The sequence below is a fragment of the Echinococcus granulosus genome (assembly GCF_000524195.1).
Source record: "Echinococcus granulosus chromosome Unknown EG_S00171, whole genome shotgun sequence".
NCBI classification, from domain to species: Eukaryota; Metazoa; Platyhelminthes; class Cestoda; order Cyclophyllidea; family Taeniidae; genus Echinococcus; species Echinococcus granulosus.
The window spans coordinates 94,057-111,314 of NW_020170551.1; the positions used below are offsets into that span (position 1 = coordinate 94,057).

Consider the following 17,258-nt stretch of genomic DNA (forward strand, 5'->3'; position numbering starts at 1 on the left):
AATACACGGTCCTTGTGCCCAATTTATATGTATTTGCGCAGCGCTGTCAACTTTCTTTGCCTTTGGGAGAAATACTCTCTTCCGTTCCCCATCGCTATCCTTAAAACCTTGCATAATTTGTACCTTCAAAAGTGAACTTTAAGAGGTGGTGAAAATAATCTGCTCTGTGTGGTGTGCCCTGGTCTGATTAGGTGATGTATGCGTTACCGTCACTGAAATTTTTCGGCGTATGTGAATGTATGTGGCATGCGCTTTTTTCACTACGAATGGGCACGGTGATAAAGAGTTGCTCTCTCCACCCTGATTGGTCGCTCCTCTGCGTAACTCAGCAGGTTTCGAGTCTCTCCACTTTAGCGTAAAGACTTGTCACTTTGGGTTCTATAGCGAGGGTTGAAGCATGCAGAGTCAAAATTGTACGTTTCTTCTGCTTTGTCTTCTCTATCTTCATCATTTTTCGGCTTTTCTCCCAGGGGCGAATCATATAAATATATTTTTTAAAGCTGATCGCTTAACCACCTTTTTGTTGTCCGTTTATCAATCTGCCTACCTTTGAAAGTTGATTTGACATAGTTTAACAACTAATTAATGGATAATAATTCAAAATTGCTTTCTAATTAAGGCAATAAACTTACAAGAGTCCTCATGTAAATTAGCACTTTATATGGCAAATCTGAAATGGTTGTTGAAAATGGACTCTCTAATTGACAATCTCCACAGCCATTTCCACTATCTGCATAGGGACTTTTCATATTCAAACTCATCTTGGCTACCTTATTTATTCCTAAAAACCTCCAATTCTATGTGATATTTTGACAAATAATTGAATAGACAGGAGGAGTTTCTTAAAGTAGGTGCACAGACGACATGGCATCCGTTGACCGTTGCTCTTGGGTAGACACTGAACGAGGGCATAAAAACGGCGGCTGCATGTTGGCTAGAGTTCAGTCAGGGTCATGGTTACTCACCAAGACCACTTAAGCGCTTACTCATACATAAGCGCACCCAAAGTTCAGACGCATTCATAGAGGGAGTTAAAACATCAGCAAAGTGGAGAGCGTGAAGAGTGTAGTCACCCTAGCCAAATCTCGTGAGTTATTCAATTGCCGCATAAGCCTCGCTCACCAATGGAGCGTTTTGAGAGTTTATGTTTAATGACACACGTCTAGAACATTCTGACCCTTAAACCTGCCCCACTTAGCTCGACATCATTGTAAAAAATTAGTACATTCTTCTTTTATAGTGTTTTTTTTTCGTGAAAGAATCGCCTTTAATTAATCGGACGTGAAAAACTTTCGAAGTTCTCTCTGTTTCATCCTACGAGGTTTTGACTTGAGCAGTGGTAAAGTTAGCACCCAGGGGTCACGAGATAACTTTAATGCCTAAAATTTGGCGTTAAAATAACTGGACTTAATTTTGCACCTGTCTGACCTCCCTTCAGCACTTACATGAGCATTGGCCAATCAGGTGGCAGTAGTTGCAGATCGATTGCTGCAAAGCGATTGGTTAGGACTTGTGAGTAAAAGAATTGTTTTTTTGGAGAGATAACTTAAAAATTTTTTGTCACTAGAGCCACAATTGAGTGCCTAAGACAGACTATCATTGCATCATACTGACTTCTATCTCATTAGAGGCTTGAAAACGACAAACGAGAATAATGCAGTAAGTTTTCTAGAATGAGGACTCTAAAAAATTTCGCAGTTTTAAAAAAAGCATCATATAAAATTTGGAACCCTTTTTGCAAAAAACATGTATGAAACAGTCATTAGTGGCAATTTGCAGTTACCGAGGCAACTTCGCTCCCTAGTTTTATGACCCCATAAAAATGAATTTCTTTGCCTTCTATTTGTCTTACGTAAAAGCAGCGGTAATTCTACTGCAAAATAGCGCCGATGTGGCCTACAGAATAGCTGATGATGGTGCTTACTTCAAGTTAAAAGCTTTGAAGTAGAGGAGTACGTACTGACGACTAATTAGTCTGTCAACAAGTGGGAGGAAAAAACCAAGAATCGAGTGATGGTTTAAGTTGACCTTTGGTATACCTCTCCTGAGTCGCCTTTTTTTCCCTCCATTAATCCTAACTCCATGGCTTTTACTCGAACCTCATACACCTGGTAGGTTGGCAGTTTGTCCAAAAAAGCTTTACTTATAAAAATTTGGATTATTTGTAGCGTATTTACTCAACCATTTGTAACCGGCCGAAATGTAGAGGTGTCGCCTTTATTTTGAAGGGGTTGCTTTGATGTTAATAGGGTCCGCGTTTGATCAAAGGATGTGTTCCCAACAGGATCCTAGACTTATACTTATATGAAACTTTTTAAATGTCTCTTTGTTGAGATTTTTTTGGGGTACCACAGTAGAGAAGCTTAAACCATTGACCTCGAATGCCAAAGAGGATAGCTGTCAAGTTTTCCTTTAGACAGTCATAATGCCCTAAGTAGGGTCACTATTTTGGCTCACAGCTCCCCTCTTCTTTAATGTTTTAACCTCAGTACTTCCGGTTATTACCCTTCTGCACCGATCAGAAGTCTTTTAAATCCAAGGCTGGTGATGGTGTTCCTCTCAAGACTGGAAGATGCTTCATTTCCAACGACTTGGTGCGAATTGTAGGACCATGCAAAAGAGTACGCGGATGTTTATATGCATCGCCTTACAAATTATGGGCACGCATAAGTCAGTATGCCTATGCGGTACCTCCTTTAGTGCTCTCTGCCATCCCCCTCGATTAGACTTAATTAATAGGAATGGATCTTATCCAATCCACGAACCCAATTCAACCGGAATTCGACCTCTAGTATAATCTGTTGTATGTCATTTAGGGATTGTGTCGAACCTGGTGATGTATCACTCAGTGCTGTATATATCTGGTTCTATAACGTGCCTTGCTCTTGATCCTGAAGAATGGCTTGATCGCGTTAATTGGACCAACTCAAAAGTAGCTTGTTTAGAACTGTAACACAAAATGAGAAAGCCATGATGTAAGCTTCTACGCAAATTTATCTCCCCACGTTTTATGCATTAGCAGATGACATTTGCCCTTCACTTCTGTCACAAAAGTGCCGTTCTTAGATTGTCTTTTTGGCTGACTGAATGATGTACTCTTTCGTTCCAATGTCTAATGAACGAGCGAGCGTATCATTGGCTGGCTTTTCAGCTATTCCAGTACTACCTCTCAACCCGCTTCACAGCTGCGAGCCACGCACTGCTTCATGCCCAAGAGACTACTCTGTGCGCTTTACTGCCCATAGACTAGGCATTTCATACTAGAGCAGTCGTCAGTAAGATTGCATCTTGTTGGAAAAGTATGCCAGTTTGTAGCAACGGTGATGTGTGAAACGCCGCCCCAATCTCATCGCCACGCTCTACTTCATGGCCGTTTTATGACCGTTCAATTGTCTGTCAGAGATCTTAGTTCTCCTTAACATTGAGCGGTACCAGATTGTAAAATCCCCTCAACCTTAGCTGCATATATTTGACTCCTTCAATGGCATTCTCATCCCCATTACCTGCCATGATGTAAAACTTGAGTTTTAAGAGACTGCCAAACAGGCGACTTGTGTATTTCCATGAAATTGTACTCTTTTGGCATCCTTGACATAGTCAACATCCAATCTCTTGAGAGTCAGGATTTTTCAAACAAAACTGAAAGCTGTTACTATTCTCTGGGTCTGTGCCAATGCCTGACCTGCTGTCAAAGACGTTACGAGCTCCACGATTTTGGTGGCATAAAAATGGATAGAAAGACTTGCACCACGGATGATATAAGCATTGCTCCTGCCACCAATGTGAAAGTCTAGACACGGAAGCCGGAATGGACCAGAGTAAACCTTGTTAAAACACAAATTAAACAAATACCGTCCGTTACTTGTTTTTTTCTGTTACCTACAATTGTGGAGCTTACCTCTTAAAGTAACTTGCTAGGCTGTTCCGAGTCACCCCACGGCGTTTTATTGTAAAGATGTTTCATCACAATGCTGTAACCCTTACTCTCTCCATCCTGATCAATTATGCCTTTCACTTCTCGGTGCCAGTTGACACTTAGTTCAACTTGAATATATCCACGTCTCAGTATAAGTCGCCTTCCCACATGCTAGGCGGTTCATGGCTTCTCAAGCCTGGAAGTGACTGTCGGGGGAACTGGCCAGTGTGCAATGCTCTGTATTGGTTAGCTAGCCTTACCAATCATCTCAATCATTAATTTAATGGTTACAAATGTGTATTTTTGAGAAATTTTTGTGTATTTCGAGTTCTTGTTTAAAAGAAATATTCCAGCATTTCCTTCTTTTGAGAAAGAAAGAACTAATTGCTAATTACGTAACAGAAGTAGCTTGTGTCGACAACTGCACGGGTTGTGAGAGATAGATACACTGCCACTACTCGGATCCACTTTAAAGACCGCCCAATGAGTCCGTTTCTGCAAAATCTCATAATAGAGCTATCAACTCAGTATTTCTGCCATCAAACGGGATCACGAATCACTCACTATGAATCAGTGCATTTCATCCACCACCTAGTTTTGTTGAATTCCGCCTCCATCTTGTCTTTTTTTTAATGGTCAGTAGACAAATATGTCGATAAAACCACGAGTCTAACCAGAAGAGAGATGAAATCAAGAACCAATCATATGACAGCTGAATTACATCTGCGGTTGGTTGGGTAATGCGATTGGTTAGTTAAATGATAAATCAAATACATTTCATTTATAGAAATTTACAGTTCTCCCACCATTATCGGCCCCTCTTTTATTCATTTTCATTTCTGATTGTATGTACTTTAAGTTAAATTAGAAATTTAGAGAATGCTGGATAAAAATGTAGTTGAATCACATTTGAGGCTGATTAAGGACGACCACGATTGGTCAATCGGTTGACGTGTCTATCCACTTTCTCCAGTGGAAAGCCCTACTTCCCTTTTGGTTAGTACTTTTTTCCTGATTCTAATGACTAGGAAAGTTCTCCTCACGCTAATATTCTTTTAGTTGAAAAGGAAAATTATAGCAGCATCTGATCAGCCAATGACTGAATTTCTGGCAAGTCCTCTAGTATATTTACGTAACTATCTCTAAGGCCTCGGCAAAGATATATGTAGTTGTACGTCTAAATCATTTTAGAAGAGCTTACATCACCTCTTCATCGGTAGTGAGATGCTGGCCTCCATTCTAGCAGAAAAATTTGCCTCTTGTGCGATCGTCCCGTAGGACCAATGATGGGTCAATCAGGTGTCTAGGGTGACGGAAATAATCGCGATGGTGGCAGACACTGACGTACAGACCTACGGTCCTCTTTAACATTAAAATGTCTCATTGTGACTGAACATCATCATCACCCGGCTTGGATAAAAGTGGCTGAGAAGGTCCACGCACAACATGTTCTCTGGCTATTGGCAATGGCAAGGTGACACACCTCTTGCCAAGGTATAGGTTTTTAGAGAATCACGAGGTCTGGTTTATTTTGAACATTCGTTTCACAATTAGGGTTGTTTAAGAAGCACGATTAATCGAATAACTGGTGCCCTAATCTAACTTCGTTGGCGGAATTCCCTTCTTTCAGCTAACGTCGGGAATAAGGTAAAGGAATTCTTCCAATCTCTGGGCAAAAAGAAGCCTTTATCTCAACAACAAAAGCGGGACTCCCAATTAGAGATAGAAATGTCTGGGTCACCAACAGAAACACCACTATCAGCAAAGGTCACTCTCCTGTCATCCTCTTCCTTTCGAGCAGATGATATTCTTCGTTCCAAGCTTTCCACTCAAGAGAACACAGTCCCTCCTGTCTTCCATTCTTTACCTCCGAAATTTCCAAGCGATAAAGAACCCCCCATCACTATGTCTCCCAGTCTACCACAGATCCGCCCTCCAGCTTTCTCTCCTCTGGTTAATATAAAGCACATCACACCATTTGAACACAACAAAAAACCGCTCTTTCGTGCTCGTCAAGCATCCGAACCTCCACCTACTCTGGATGTAAAGGCTGCTCGGTCACCATCGCCGCCCTCACCGGTTTTGTCGCCTAGTCGACAGAAACCGGTCCCAAAGGCTCAGTCCGCATCTTCTGTGGTCTACAATCCCCTTTCCTCATACAGTTGGGATAGCTGGGCGAAACCAGTGTTTGTGAGAGGTCCCGGTTTTCTAGACACTCCGGCGGAAAATGGGTCTGTTTTGGAGAATAAACAATCTCAACCACAAGACCCTTACCCACCTGCTCCTCCACCTATCCTGTACTATGATCCTTTCTTGGGTCAATATGTCGCTACACCGGGGTATCATACAGTGGGAAGGTATTCACAGACTTTGGGTCGGCGTCAACCATCCAGGCGGCAGCATCAACAGCATAGATCGGTTGGTCATTACTCCACTTGTAGGACAAATAGATCTACTTCATGTCTCTCCACGTATGCACCGGATTCGATGTCGGGGCGACAGTATCCACTGGATGAACACCTTATCGGGAATGTGGTTCCATATCAACAGGCACAGGCGCCAATACCACGGTCAGCAACACCACAGAGGACTGTACCACTACGTCCGAACTATCGAAACGAGAGTGAGATGCGATTAGATAAAAAGACATACTTGGTATCCAGTGGAACGGATGACATTCCAATTCAACTGGTTGACACATTGTCGCCTAGAAAGCAGTCTTACAACTTTAACAACATCAGGAGTGACAACGCCGACCCTTTGGAATCCATTTCACAAGTCTATATTCCCCCCACAATGGTAGTCTCTCGCCCGAGTACAATTCCCGTTAAGTCATCAGACGATCCAATAAGATACACTAGTGACGTTGTGCGTTCTCTAAACCGACAGACATTCAAAATGGGTCAACGGCAGTCGAAGGAGGGTGCGTTGTCACCTCGAGATCACTATTTAGAGGTTGTAAATGGACCTTCACACCCAAGAGTGAGCGAAAAATACGTCTTTCCCAACTCTAGCTTGAATGGAGGTGAAAGGCGGCCTGGAGTGATGGATTTGGTGAAAAAGTACTCGCAATATGAGGAGGCCGCCTACGAACCACAGATGAGAAATCCCAGACGAGTAATGGATAGCAGGAATAATGTTGAAGATTTCGCAGCAATTTCGAGTAATATGAGCTATAACGAGGCGATGGCAAGAAAGCCGTATATACGTTGAAATTGACCTGAATGTTTATCGTATATGTGTTTATACGAGTGAACTAAGAAAGACAATGTTACAACTGAAGGCGCTTCGATTTAACTTGTATTTTCTCCTTCTTTTTTAGACAAATTATATTACTGCATCTTTTGTCTAATAAATGAATAATACTTGTGGATACAGTCGGTACCTCCACCTAAACTGATGGGGTGGTTTTGTCCCACTCACTGGCATTATTTGCATTTAGAAATAATTTGCATGCAGTGAAATGCAAATTGGGTCATGGTTTCATGTTCTACTTTCCAAAACCTTTTCTAATGTCAGTAGTACTTTTACTTGAGCCCCCGCTCCCCAGTCATTTGGCCATCTACCCACCCACTCACGCACTTCAGTGCGTTGGCGGCTGTCAAAGAGTGTGGTGTAAGCAGATCTGCCTGACCTGCTATGTTAATAAAATTTATTTTAAAGCTAGTCAACTTATCAAAGCGGTCCTTGTGGAACTGCAAAATGGAATACGGGTGTCAGGAGAGAATAATTATCTTGTTTGCACAGAGAGTTGATAGTGAAGAGATTCCCAATGCTGCCAAGGTGGTGTTAAAATGGTATGAAAATAAGAGATCTTAAGTTGAATGTGCACATAGTTAATAAGGCTAGAATCAAATGGAGTACCTGGAGGTAAAACATAGGCATTGGGATTATCAAGTGGGCAGCTCAATGAAATTAGGAGCAGGTGATTGCAGCTGACTGACTTGCATGGAACCCTGTCAAAGCAAGAATATGTGAAAGCCTTTTAAGCACTTTATTGAAACTACTGCTTCACAATTATTTCAGTTACTGACAAATAAATAGTCGTTAGGTTGGGAGTGTCATTCGGCAACTGTTTCGATGATGTGTGACTCCCTAGGTCTGAGAGAGATGGCTACCATTTGGCGATTCATAGCTGTGCCTAGGCTGCAGCTGGGTTAGAGTTTAAATTTAATTTGTGACGCAGAATTTATCCATCTCCTATCGCATCCATCTGGCAGTCCGTTGTCCGTACTTCCGTCCACTTACACGTCTATTAATCTGTTCCTTTATTTGGGTAATGTAAACACTAGGCGAATGAGCTCTTCACTTTATGCGGACGGCAATGGCGGTGGGACAAACATAAATGGGTCCGGGGAAGGAAGTGAAGATGCCAAACTGTAGAAATGGCATTTGTCGCCTCGGGAACATTTTTTGCATCTGCAAACACCTTAGCTTAAATTTTGGCTAAGGTTTCCCAATTGGATGCCTTACTTGTACTACTTACATCCACTCATTTATTACTATAGTTAACAGTGAAAATGGTAGCATTGGTAGTGCCAAAAGAGGTTTCCCATAGACAGAGTTATCACTATCACCAGTAGGGTCATTTTTCATGGTCGCGTGTATGAAAGAATAGGAAAGCAGACATAAAAGAAAAAGGCGAAGAAAGTTCTGCTGCGATTTTAAAATTGAAGTGCAGAATGCCGTTCTTCAAAGCGAAATTTGTCACATATGTGTGACGCTCCAACCTTCTCACCTGAGCCAAACATGCGAAACGCGTGATACGCTTTTACATGAGTTTGTGAAAAGAAAATGTTTTACTTTCTATCCGTACTTATTTTGGATGTCTCCTACAAGTTATATTAATTCTTAGGAAAAATTCAATTTATGATTTCATTGTCTCATTCTTATTATCAGAAGGGTTTCAGCTTGCATATCAGTTGTAAAAAGGCAAAAGCAACTTTTTTAAGATTTCTTGAAAAACTAATTACCTCTTGAATTAGATCACAACATTCGAAATCATCGACGTGGCATGATAGAATGTTCGGCAGTTGTGTTTACTCACAGGGAACGGCAAGCGCCTAAAAGTATACTTAAAGGGGAGGATTTGAAGGCTTAGGGAAAAACTGCTGTAGTTCAGAAATGCAAAATAGTTTTCCAGTGACTCTCACAGCTTCTCACGATTTAGCATGGAAACCTGCTCAGATAACGCCTGACAGAGGACTATAAAAACTACGCAGTTTTCTGGGTTCACTTGCTGCACCCTCTACTACATTCTGCCTACTCTCAACTCGCTACCTTGTCATAACTTGTCCATCTGGTGGCACTATTCAGTCCCGTTTGCATCCAACTCTGTCCCACAGCATTTCGAGATGCTGTAAGTGAGGTGTGTGATGGGTGGTCTGTGGTAGCAGAACCTGACATCCAGATACAAGTTAAATGCATTGGATTCGAGTCTGGTGATGACTCCACTCACTCAAGGCGAAGTGCGACGCATTGTGTAAGAAGCCTGCCCCTCAACACCTCACACAGTCCTGCAAGGTGTAGAGCACAACAACAACACAACAACAGCACAACAACAATCCAGTTGTACCTGAGAAATGTTAATCAATGTTGACTGGTAAAGTGGATGTGGAAGCTACCAAGGAGAGTGGCTGCCACCTGCATGACATCTGCCGAGGGATGCCATAGTAAGAGTCCGAAATGTAACCAAATCGACCTTACCGACGGACCGACTGAATGACTGACTAACTGACTAACTTGTGTTGAAGGAAGTCCTTCGCACTTTATTACAAATCCCTTTAGGCGAATGTATACTCCATCGTTTATAATTAAACCATTCACTCTACTCCACTATTCAATTCTCACTTCTATGGTGGATTCCGCTTCCTTCCCACGACAATCCTCTGCCTTCCTCCCCATCTTCCTCCATCTCTCTCTCTACGTGTATGTGTATACGTGTGTATGTATGTGTATTCATTGGATCACAAATACAGTGTTTCACCATACAATCATTCACTTGCTGACATTTCAACAGCCGACTTTCACTCTGTTTCCAACACCCCCCATTTCCCATCTTTACACACTCCAAGTGAAGGGTTTGCAAGGTCAGCTTTTTCATGAGAAACAGGCATCACTGCTGGGAATAGTCACGGGGTAGTAGGCTAGTTCTTTCACTGCAAAGCAGTGTGAGATCTCACATCTAATACAGCTGCTTAAAATATTCGTGGTTATATTTGAGCTCGAGTTTAAGAAGGAAAAAGGCTGCCTAATCTGGCTTAAACTTAGCACACCTCTGGCCAATTCATGCATCACCTTCGTGTTTTCCAGCCAATGAGTACGCGTATAAACTTCTTTTGGAGAAACAAAACACTCTCTGGCTCACACACGAGACAGAAGAGGCAATTTGGAAGAAAGTGAGGTGACCACAACAGGCGTGTTTGGTTTTAGATTTAAAGCGTCTAATGGAAGTGGATAAATTAGGAGGCTTGTGCCTCCTGCATCAAACAACCGTATCTTGCCATATCCTACATTACCCCACTTTACAACACTGTTCTATATCCAACTCAGCTATGCTATACTTTACTACATTCTTCAAAAATCCACCTAAATAAGTCTTCTTAAAACACGAAGAGGTACACATCTTTTACAGCGTTATCTAGTGAATGAGTTTGCCAGCAGATTCTACTCATGAAAAAACGTCAACTGTCACAGTCCGCCGAGTGTTCCTCCAACAGTTAACGAACATAAGGTGGTTTCAAACAAGGGGAATGAGGCAAATGCACAAAACCGCAAAGTTTTAATTGTTCCTGAGCTTAAGAATGAAAAAGTAATAGGGAGATTGACAGATTCTCAAGTAGGCAAGTGACAGTCACAGATATTCAAATGACAATTTGACTATCACTAATACAGGAAAAGCCCGGCAAGGTGCCTAAGCATTAAAATTTATTAGCTACTTAAGTGTGACAAACTTTGATAGCTCAAGTAAAGTGTGTTAACTCTCCTCTCTACCGCCTTTTTAATAATTCATGCACTTCACTAGAATGAAGCTAGCCAAATTTTTAGCGGGTCAAATTTGTGATTCTGGTGCTCCAAAAGTCAGATCACTGAAGTGCTCTTTCTGGAGCTCTTAAATACTTCTCGTGTAGTGGTTGATGGTACAAGGTGCTCGGATTACCGCAAGCAACTCATCGTTGATTTTCTGTGATAGGCCGCTGTCCTGATGTCTGTCAGGTGTAAAAATGAAGAAAAGTTGAGTAAAGCACTGCTCCAAAAGGGGAATCAAATGCCAATGGCGTTGGACTTAACCATTAATCAGGCGAAAAGAGAAATTTTATTCAATGATAAAAACAGGGGGAGGCAGATCTTTGCAATTTCGTCCAAATGTTATTCCACCCGTGAAATTAGTTGCCACTTCCAAGCTACTCCATCTATTCCTAGTACATTTCAACATTGAGCCTGTGTCACATTCTCAGTTATTCCACATTTTTCACCCTTTCTGCCTTAACATTATGAAGGAAGATTTGAACTAGTTCACTTGTGGTCTTGTTCCATAAAAAGATATGGTAAATAGAAAAAGTGGGGGAATTGTCAAGAAGGCAGTGCCGTTTTTACTCCCTTTATCTTTAAACAGAAGAGGATCAGCAGTTCCCCTCCACTTCCTTCCCTTAACCTAACTCAGTTGTTTCATTTGGATGTAAGTCTTTTTATAAGCATTAGTGAGAGTTGCTACAAAGCTTCGAGCAAATTCGACTACACTTTTCACCAATGTATCGTGAAGGTTACCTGTGGAAAAACTCATTAATGGAAGGGGGTTCAGTCTTTGAAAGCACAGTTAAGTTGAGTGCGGCTTTATGAGATATAAAAAGACCCTGATACCATACCGAAGTCGTGGTAAGCCATATTATCATGAAGGAAGACAAATCACTAGCAGAAGAAGGAGGACGCCGAGGGCAAAAGAAGGCGGAGGCTTAAAGACGTTTGCATTTAAAGTCAATGTTGAATTTCATAAATTTCATCAAACAGCATTTCCATTCGCCTTGCGGATTGCTACGGCAGGGAAAGATTTACCGATTTTGCACTGTTCAAAGCTCTAAATAAAAGTATTTTATGTTCTATTTATAAAAAAACATTAACCTAGTCCCCCTCCGGAATCGGCTACAAATGTTTCGGCCAAGGGGAATGCAAGAGAATAGGGAATCTAATTGTAGGATATGCTTTACACTGAACTGGTAGAAATAGTTTCCACCTAAATCAAACGCCAGTGATTACATTTGCAACGTTTGCCTATCTCCAAGAGACTAGTGATTGCCATAAAATATGAAACCAGAAACGTGACATACATAGACACGCACTACTGGAGGTGAGGAGTGGATGAGTGCGTCAGTGAGTGAATGAATGTCATGTTACTGTCAAAGTTGGATGATTTTTATAGGACCATCTTGTGAGCAAGAAACTCTCATTTGCGCATTAAAATCTGGTGGGGAATTCATGGGCAAAGATGTGAGGAGATGAGTGCATGTCTGCTTCTCCATGGCTCCCAATGTCAAAGCGCAGAATGACAACCCGATTGTGTTTAGCGATGTGGCAATCAAAACGACGGAAGACTTAGCGAGAGAGTAACAACATCCTTTTTTCATGATGTAGAGATCGAGGCTGTTATTCATAAAGAACCTGGTGAATAAAAAAACGGTGCTTTGTGATTCAAATTAAAAGTCTTGCCAATGCCATAACACCGATGTCACTAACACGTATCATTGACGCGGGGCGGATCGAGAGTCAAGGTGTGTTGTGACAAGTGTCAGTGCCAAAGTATGTGCGTGTGTGGCCTTTTTTCTCTCTTACCTGGAACGACTTTTAAATAAATTTTACAACAAAGAGTTGACAGTATGGTTACCTTAGCAACTGGAGGCGGGGTATATACAATCAAGACCATTTTATAACTCATCCTTAAATCTTGATTTTACGCCTCAAACTGCACAGGAAAGGCGTAAGTTAAAATAAACAAAACTTTTTTGCCTAAGCTAGCATAAATTAGCATTGAACCTTACAATGATTGCTGGCAATGGTGGCAACGATGCAACCTGTCAACTTAATTTCACATACCTCATAAAACTTAATTGTCATATAAATTATACTTAACAAACTTATTTGCTTTTAGGCTTATTTGTATTTGATAAAAAATGGCTTTAAAAGGAGTTCTTTTATTCAATATTTTTGTCTTATTTGTTGAAAGCATACCAAAGAGTGGTTAGTTGAATTTCTAGGGAGAATCATTTCTCATTAATCAATGATTTTAGGGCTGCAAAGGTGTTTTACAGGAATGATTGAAATTCGTTATAAATAAAGTACTTTATAAGATTACTATGATGTAGATGGCCTATACTTGGAGTTCTTAAAGTGGAGGGTTCAAGTCTTTTACTAAAGTAGAGATGCTTGGAAGGCTATCAACACAGCCGGAAAGCTAAACACAAGACTTTAGTGCTAGAATAGTCAAATGTATGATAAGAAAAACTTCAAGGAGTTTTCCAATGTTCCTTGTGACCACTCTTCCACCTCGATCGAAACGGATCTGTGTGAAGAGTAATCTACTACGGAATGGAATGGGATCAAAGGTGATAATAAAATTTGCATCTGTTTGAGGCTTCTGAATATTGCAACCTATGCAAGAAGAGATGTATGGGGGGATGGTTCTGACGACTGGACGATGTTCCTCCAAAAGCGATAATAGGAAGGAGAGTATCATATCTTCAGACTACGTGTAGCGACTGCATATTTGGATCCTACTTTCAGGTGTCAATGGAACAGATTTGACCAACCTCTCCAATTTAGTTTAAAAATACCAAAAATTTTCAATAACACAAATGATATCTTCCCCCCTCTCCCTTCATTAAATCCACCACAATAAAATACTTTTGATTCGACTAACATTTTAATACGCGAATACTTTAGTCACTTAGACCGCTTCAGAATAAGTACGATCTATGCGTTACTTGGTTGTAGGAGGAACACCCGACAGAATTGTGACTATTGACGTTTTTCCATAAACACAAACTGTCCAAAGAAATCATTTTGCAAGCAACGCCGTCGAGGTTGGGTACGTCTTCGTGTTCCAAAAAGACAGCCAGGTGGGTTCCTGAGCAGTATGATACAGTACATTTAAATATAATTCAGTATAGTAAAGTGCAATGATGTAGCGTAGGTTAAGGTAAGGTTATGTGTTGTAAAATACACAGGTCTTTCTCTTTATCAATTCCATTAAATGCTTTGGCCCTGGAAGCAAACATTCTTGTTGCAACCACCCCCCTTCCACCCCGCTTAATTCCCAACTGTCCACTCGGTTCCGTGTAAAGTCTTGGGATTTTATAGCCTTCGGAAAGGGAGGTCTCACTCGCACACTCGAGGGTCATGTGAAGTAGCCTCTTCTTTTTGTTCTTAAATTCCAGTGAAAATATTTCCACAGATAAATTTTTCTACTACATAAGGTGTGAGGTCTCACACTACTTCGTAGAGGTAAAACTAACTTGGTGCTGCGTGACTAACTCTAGTTGTGATACATTTGGTGATGGTGCAGGAAGCAGGGATGTGAGAGGTGCCTGCGTCAGAGTGAGGGTCTGCTATCAAATTGTCAGCAAATGGGTGAGTCATGGTGAATGGTTGCATTTGTGGTTCACAACACAGGCATAAACAGGCACGCACAGAGAAAAGGGGTGGTTGGAAAGGCGAGGATAGTGCTGCATGAATGAAGTGGTGCGCACCAGGGAAGTAAGACGTGCGTAGTAAAGCGGTGAGTGAATGAGCTGGAACATGTGATGGCATGGTAGAATAAAATACGAATGCCATCCCTCATCATAGTCATTCAGTCAGTCGGTCAGTCTGTAAGGTCGATTTGGTGACATTTCGGACTGTTACTATGGCATCCCTCGGCAGATGTCATGCAGGTGGCAGCCACTTTCCTTGGTAGCTTCCACATCCACTTTACCAGTCAACGTTGATTAACATTTCTCAGGTACAACTGGATTGTTGTTGTGCTGTTGTTGTGTTGTTGTTGTGCTCTACACCTTGCAGGACTGTGTGAGGTGTTGAGGGGCAGGCTTCTTACACAATGCGTCGCACTTCGCCTTGAGTGAGTGGAGTCATCACCAAACTCGAATCCAATGTATTTAACTTGTATCTGGATGTCAGGTTCTGCTACCACAGACCACCCATCACACACCTCACTTACAGCATCTCGAAATGCTGTGGGACAGAGTTGGATGCAAACGAGACTGAATAGTGCCACCAGATGGACAAGTTATGACAAGGTAGCAAGTTGAGAGTAGGAGAGTGTAGCAAAGAGTGCAGCAATGACCACTGTAGGGAGAGACTGGTTCACACCAATCCACGGAATCACCGTGGTGGAGTTTGTGTGTGTGTGCAGACAATGGCATGCATTTGTATGCTCCCATATGTCACTATGCCAATTCATGTAGCAAGTCAACTCCGAATACTACGCGGCAGTTGCTATTGCGACTGCTTCTACACCCATATAATTGAACATCTCCCATCCTCTTTGTAAAAATGATCAAATTTTTGTTTTTGCGGATCTTGCTAAACAGGCGCCTGCGTGTCACTATTCTGCTACCGCATAGTCTCACTGACTACAACAATAAGGTTTTTATCCACTTTCCTTGTGTCAAGTTAAGTGTCTAAACTACCTCGAGGACTTGGTTTTCGGTTTCCTGAACCGCCTCAGTCGCAGTGCCTTCGAGTGTCTTTACCCCTGCAGGTTTATATACCAACTCAAACTGTTGCATTCCCTTGTTTAACATGCTGTGTATAGCCTTAGATTCTGCTGTTTTTTTTAATCGTTATTTTCCCTACGCACTTTTAATTAGCCTTACCTGCTTGAGAGCTAACTTCTCACGTGGGGTTATGGCACCCATCAAGTCATAGCAAATCCGGGGTAGAAAGGACTGCATAGTGTCTTGTTAATCATCCGTGTTAAACCGCTGCAGCTTGAAAAAGACCCTTGCAGAGATGGAAAGCTAACTAAAGTGAAAAACACTTGGAATAAAGGGTATTCATGAGGTCATTTTAAGGCTTAATCTAATCGAGCAAATCAGGCCCCGCCTAAGATATGACTCCTTCTCTTGTGGTAAAATTAATCCCCCTAAACTAACAACAAAAGAAAAAAGTTTAAAAGGGCGGAAAAGCGGCTACATATAGATTATAGGCAAAAGTACGGTGGACATAAAATAGGCAGGTAAATAACTCTGAATAGACGTTCGTCCCTCCACTTTACTCCTTTTCCTCGACACCTTTCTTGTCTTCTTTCTTTTCCAACTCCTCTTTGACCCTCTCCTCACCTTCTTTCTTGTCTTCTTTATCTTCTAACTCCTCCTTTACCATCTCCTCACTTTCTTTCTTGTCTTCTTCCTCTTCCTGTTCCTCCTTTTCCTCCTCTTCTTTTTCTTCCGATGCTGAATGAGGTGGAATTGTGAAAGTTGCCATCAAGTTAGCAGCCTCATGTGATCTAATGGATGATGAGTGAACAGCTATGCTTTCTAACACATTGGTCACTCCATGTGAAAGGGGCATTTCTTTCTCCTCTTCATCATCTTCCTCTTCCTCCTTTTCCTTTTGTTCTTTTATCGCCTTTCGCCTCTCCAGTGCTGCCATTAGACTCACTGCTGGCTTCGCAGGTGCTTCTGTCTCAGGCGAGTTCTCATCAGATATATCGGCTGGTGCTAACTGGGAAAGGATACCTCCCACATGATTTAGTTTGTCTTTTTCTTCATCCTTTTTGTCATCTTTCTTCTCCTCTTGCTCTTCTCTCTCATGAATGGCCCCTTTTAACACATCCAATGCTGCATCTACCTCTCCCTCCCTCTCCCTATCCCCTTTCAAATTCTTTGGTGTTTCGGGAATGAAAGCAGTATGCTGCGGTGCTTCCACCATCCTTGCGCTAGCAGGTGCCACTTCTAGTGTCTTTGGTGTCGAAACTTTGGCTTCAGCAGGAGTAGGACATTTAGCAGGCTGTTCCGAAATCTCTTTGGAAGCTGTCACGGATGAAACAGATGCAGCGGTCGGTTGATGGAAGCTTTCTGGTATGGGTGGACGCACTCGAGTTGTCGTTCTTGTCATTTCTTCGGCTGAGGGTTGATTATGCAGACCGGGTCGATTAGCATTATCCGCATCAGGCCGTTTGGAGCGAAATGAACGACGGATGGAGTTCGTGAACTGCTGGAACATGGTCTCATGTTCTTGTCCTGCGTTCTCATTGGTGTTGCTTGAGGATTTAGAGAAAAATAACCCCATTGTCCTTTCTCCTGTGTGCAGATGCCGCAACTAACCACCTTAGTGCCGATATGAGAGCCTC

At 41.9% G+C, this 17,258-nt stretch overlaps 2 protein-coding genes across 2 annotated transcripts; one reads left to right on the top strand and one right to left on the bottom strand. All coding sequences in view use genetic code 11, as the record gives it.

Moving 5' to 3' along the window:
- Nucleotides 1–5,644: 5,644 nt before the first annotated feature.
- On the top strand, nt 5,645–7,129 carry EGR_09856 (hypothetical protein; the record flags this gene model as incomplete). Its single annotated transcript, XM_024499105.1, has 1 exon — nt 5,645–7,129. One exon carries the CDS (start codon nt 5,645–5,647, stop codon nt 7,127–7,129), a length of 1,485 nt encoding a protein of 494 aa, XP_024346487.1.
- A 9,048-nt stretch (nt 7,130–16,177) lies between these two features.
- On the bottom strand, nt 16,178–17,197 carry EGR_09857 (hypothetical protein; the record flags this gene model as incomplete). The annotated part of the gene is made up of 1 exon (XM_024499106.1): nt 16,178–17,197. The coding sequence occupies one exon, from the start codon at nt 17,195–17,197 to the stop codon at nt 16,178–16,180; it is 1,020 nt and encodes a 339-aa protein (XP_024346488.1).
- Nucleotides 17,198–17,258: the final 61 nt, after the last annotated feature.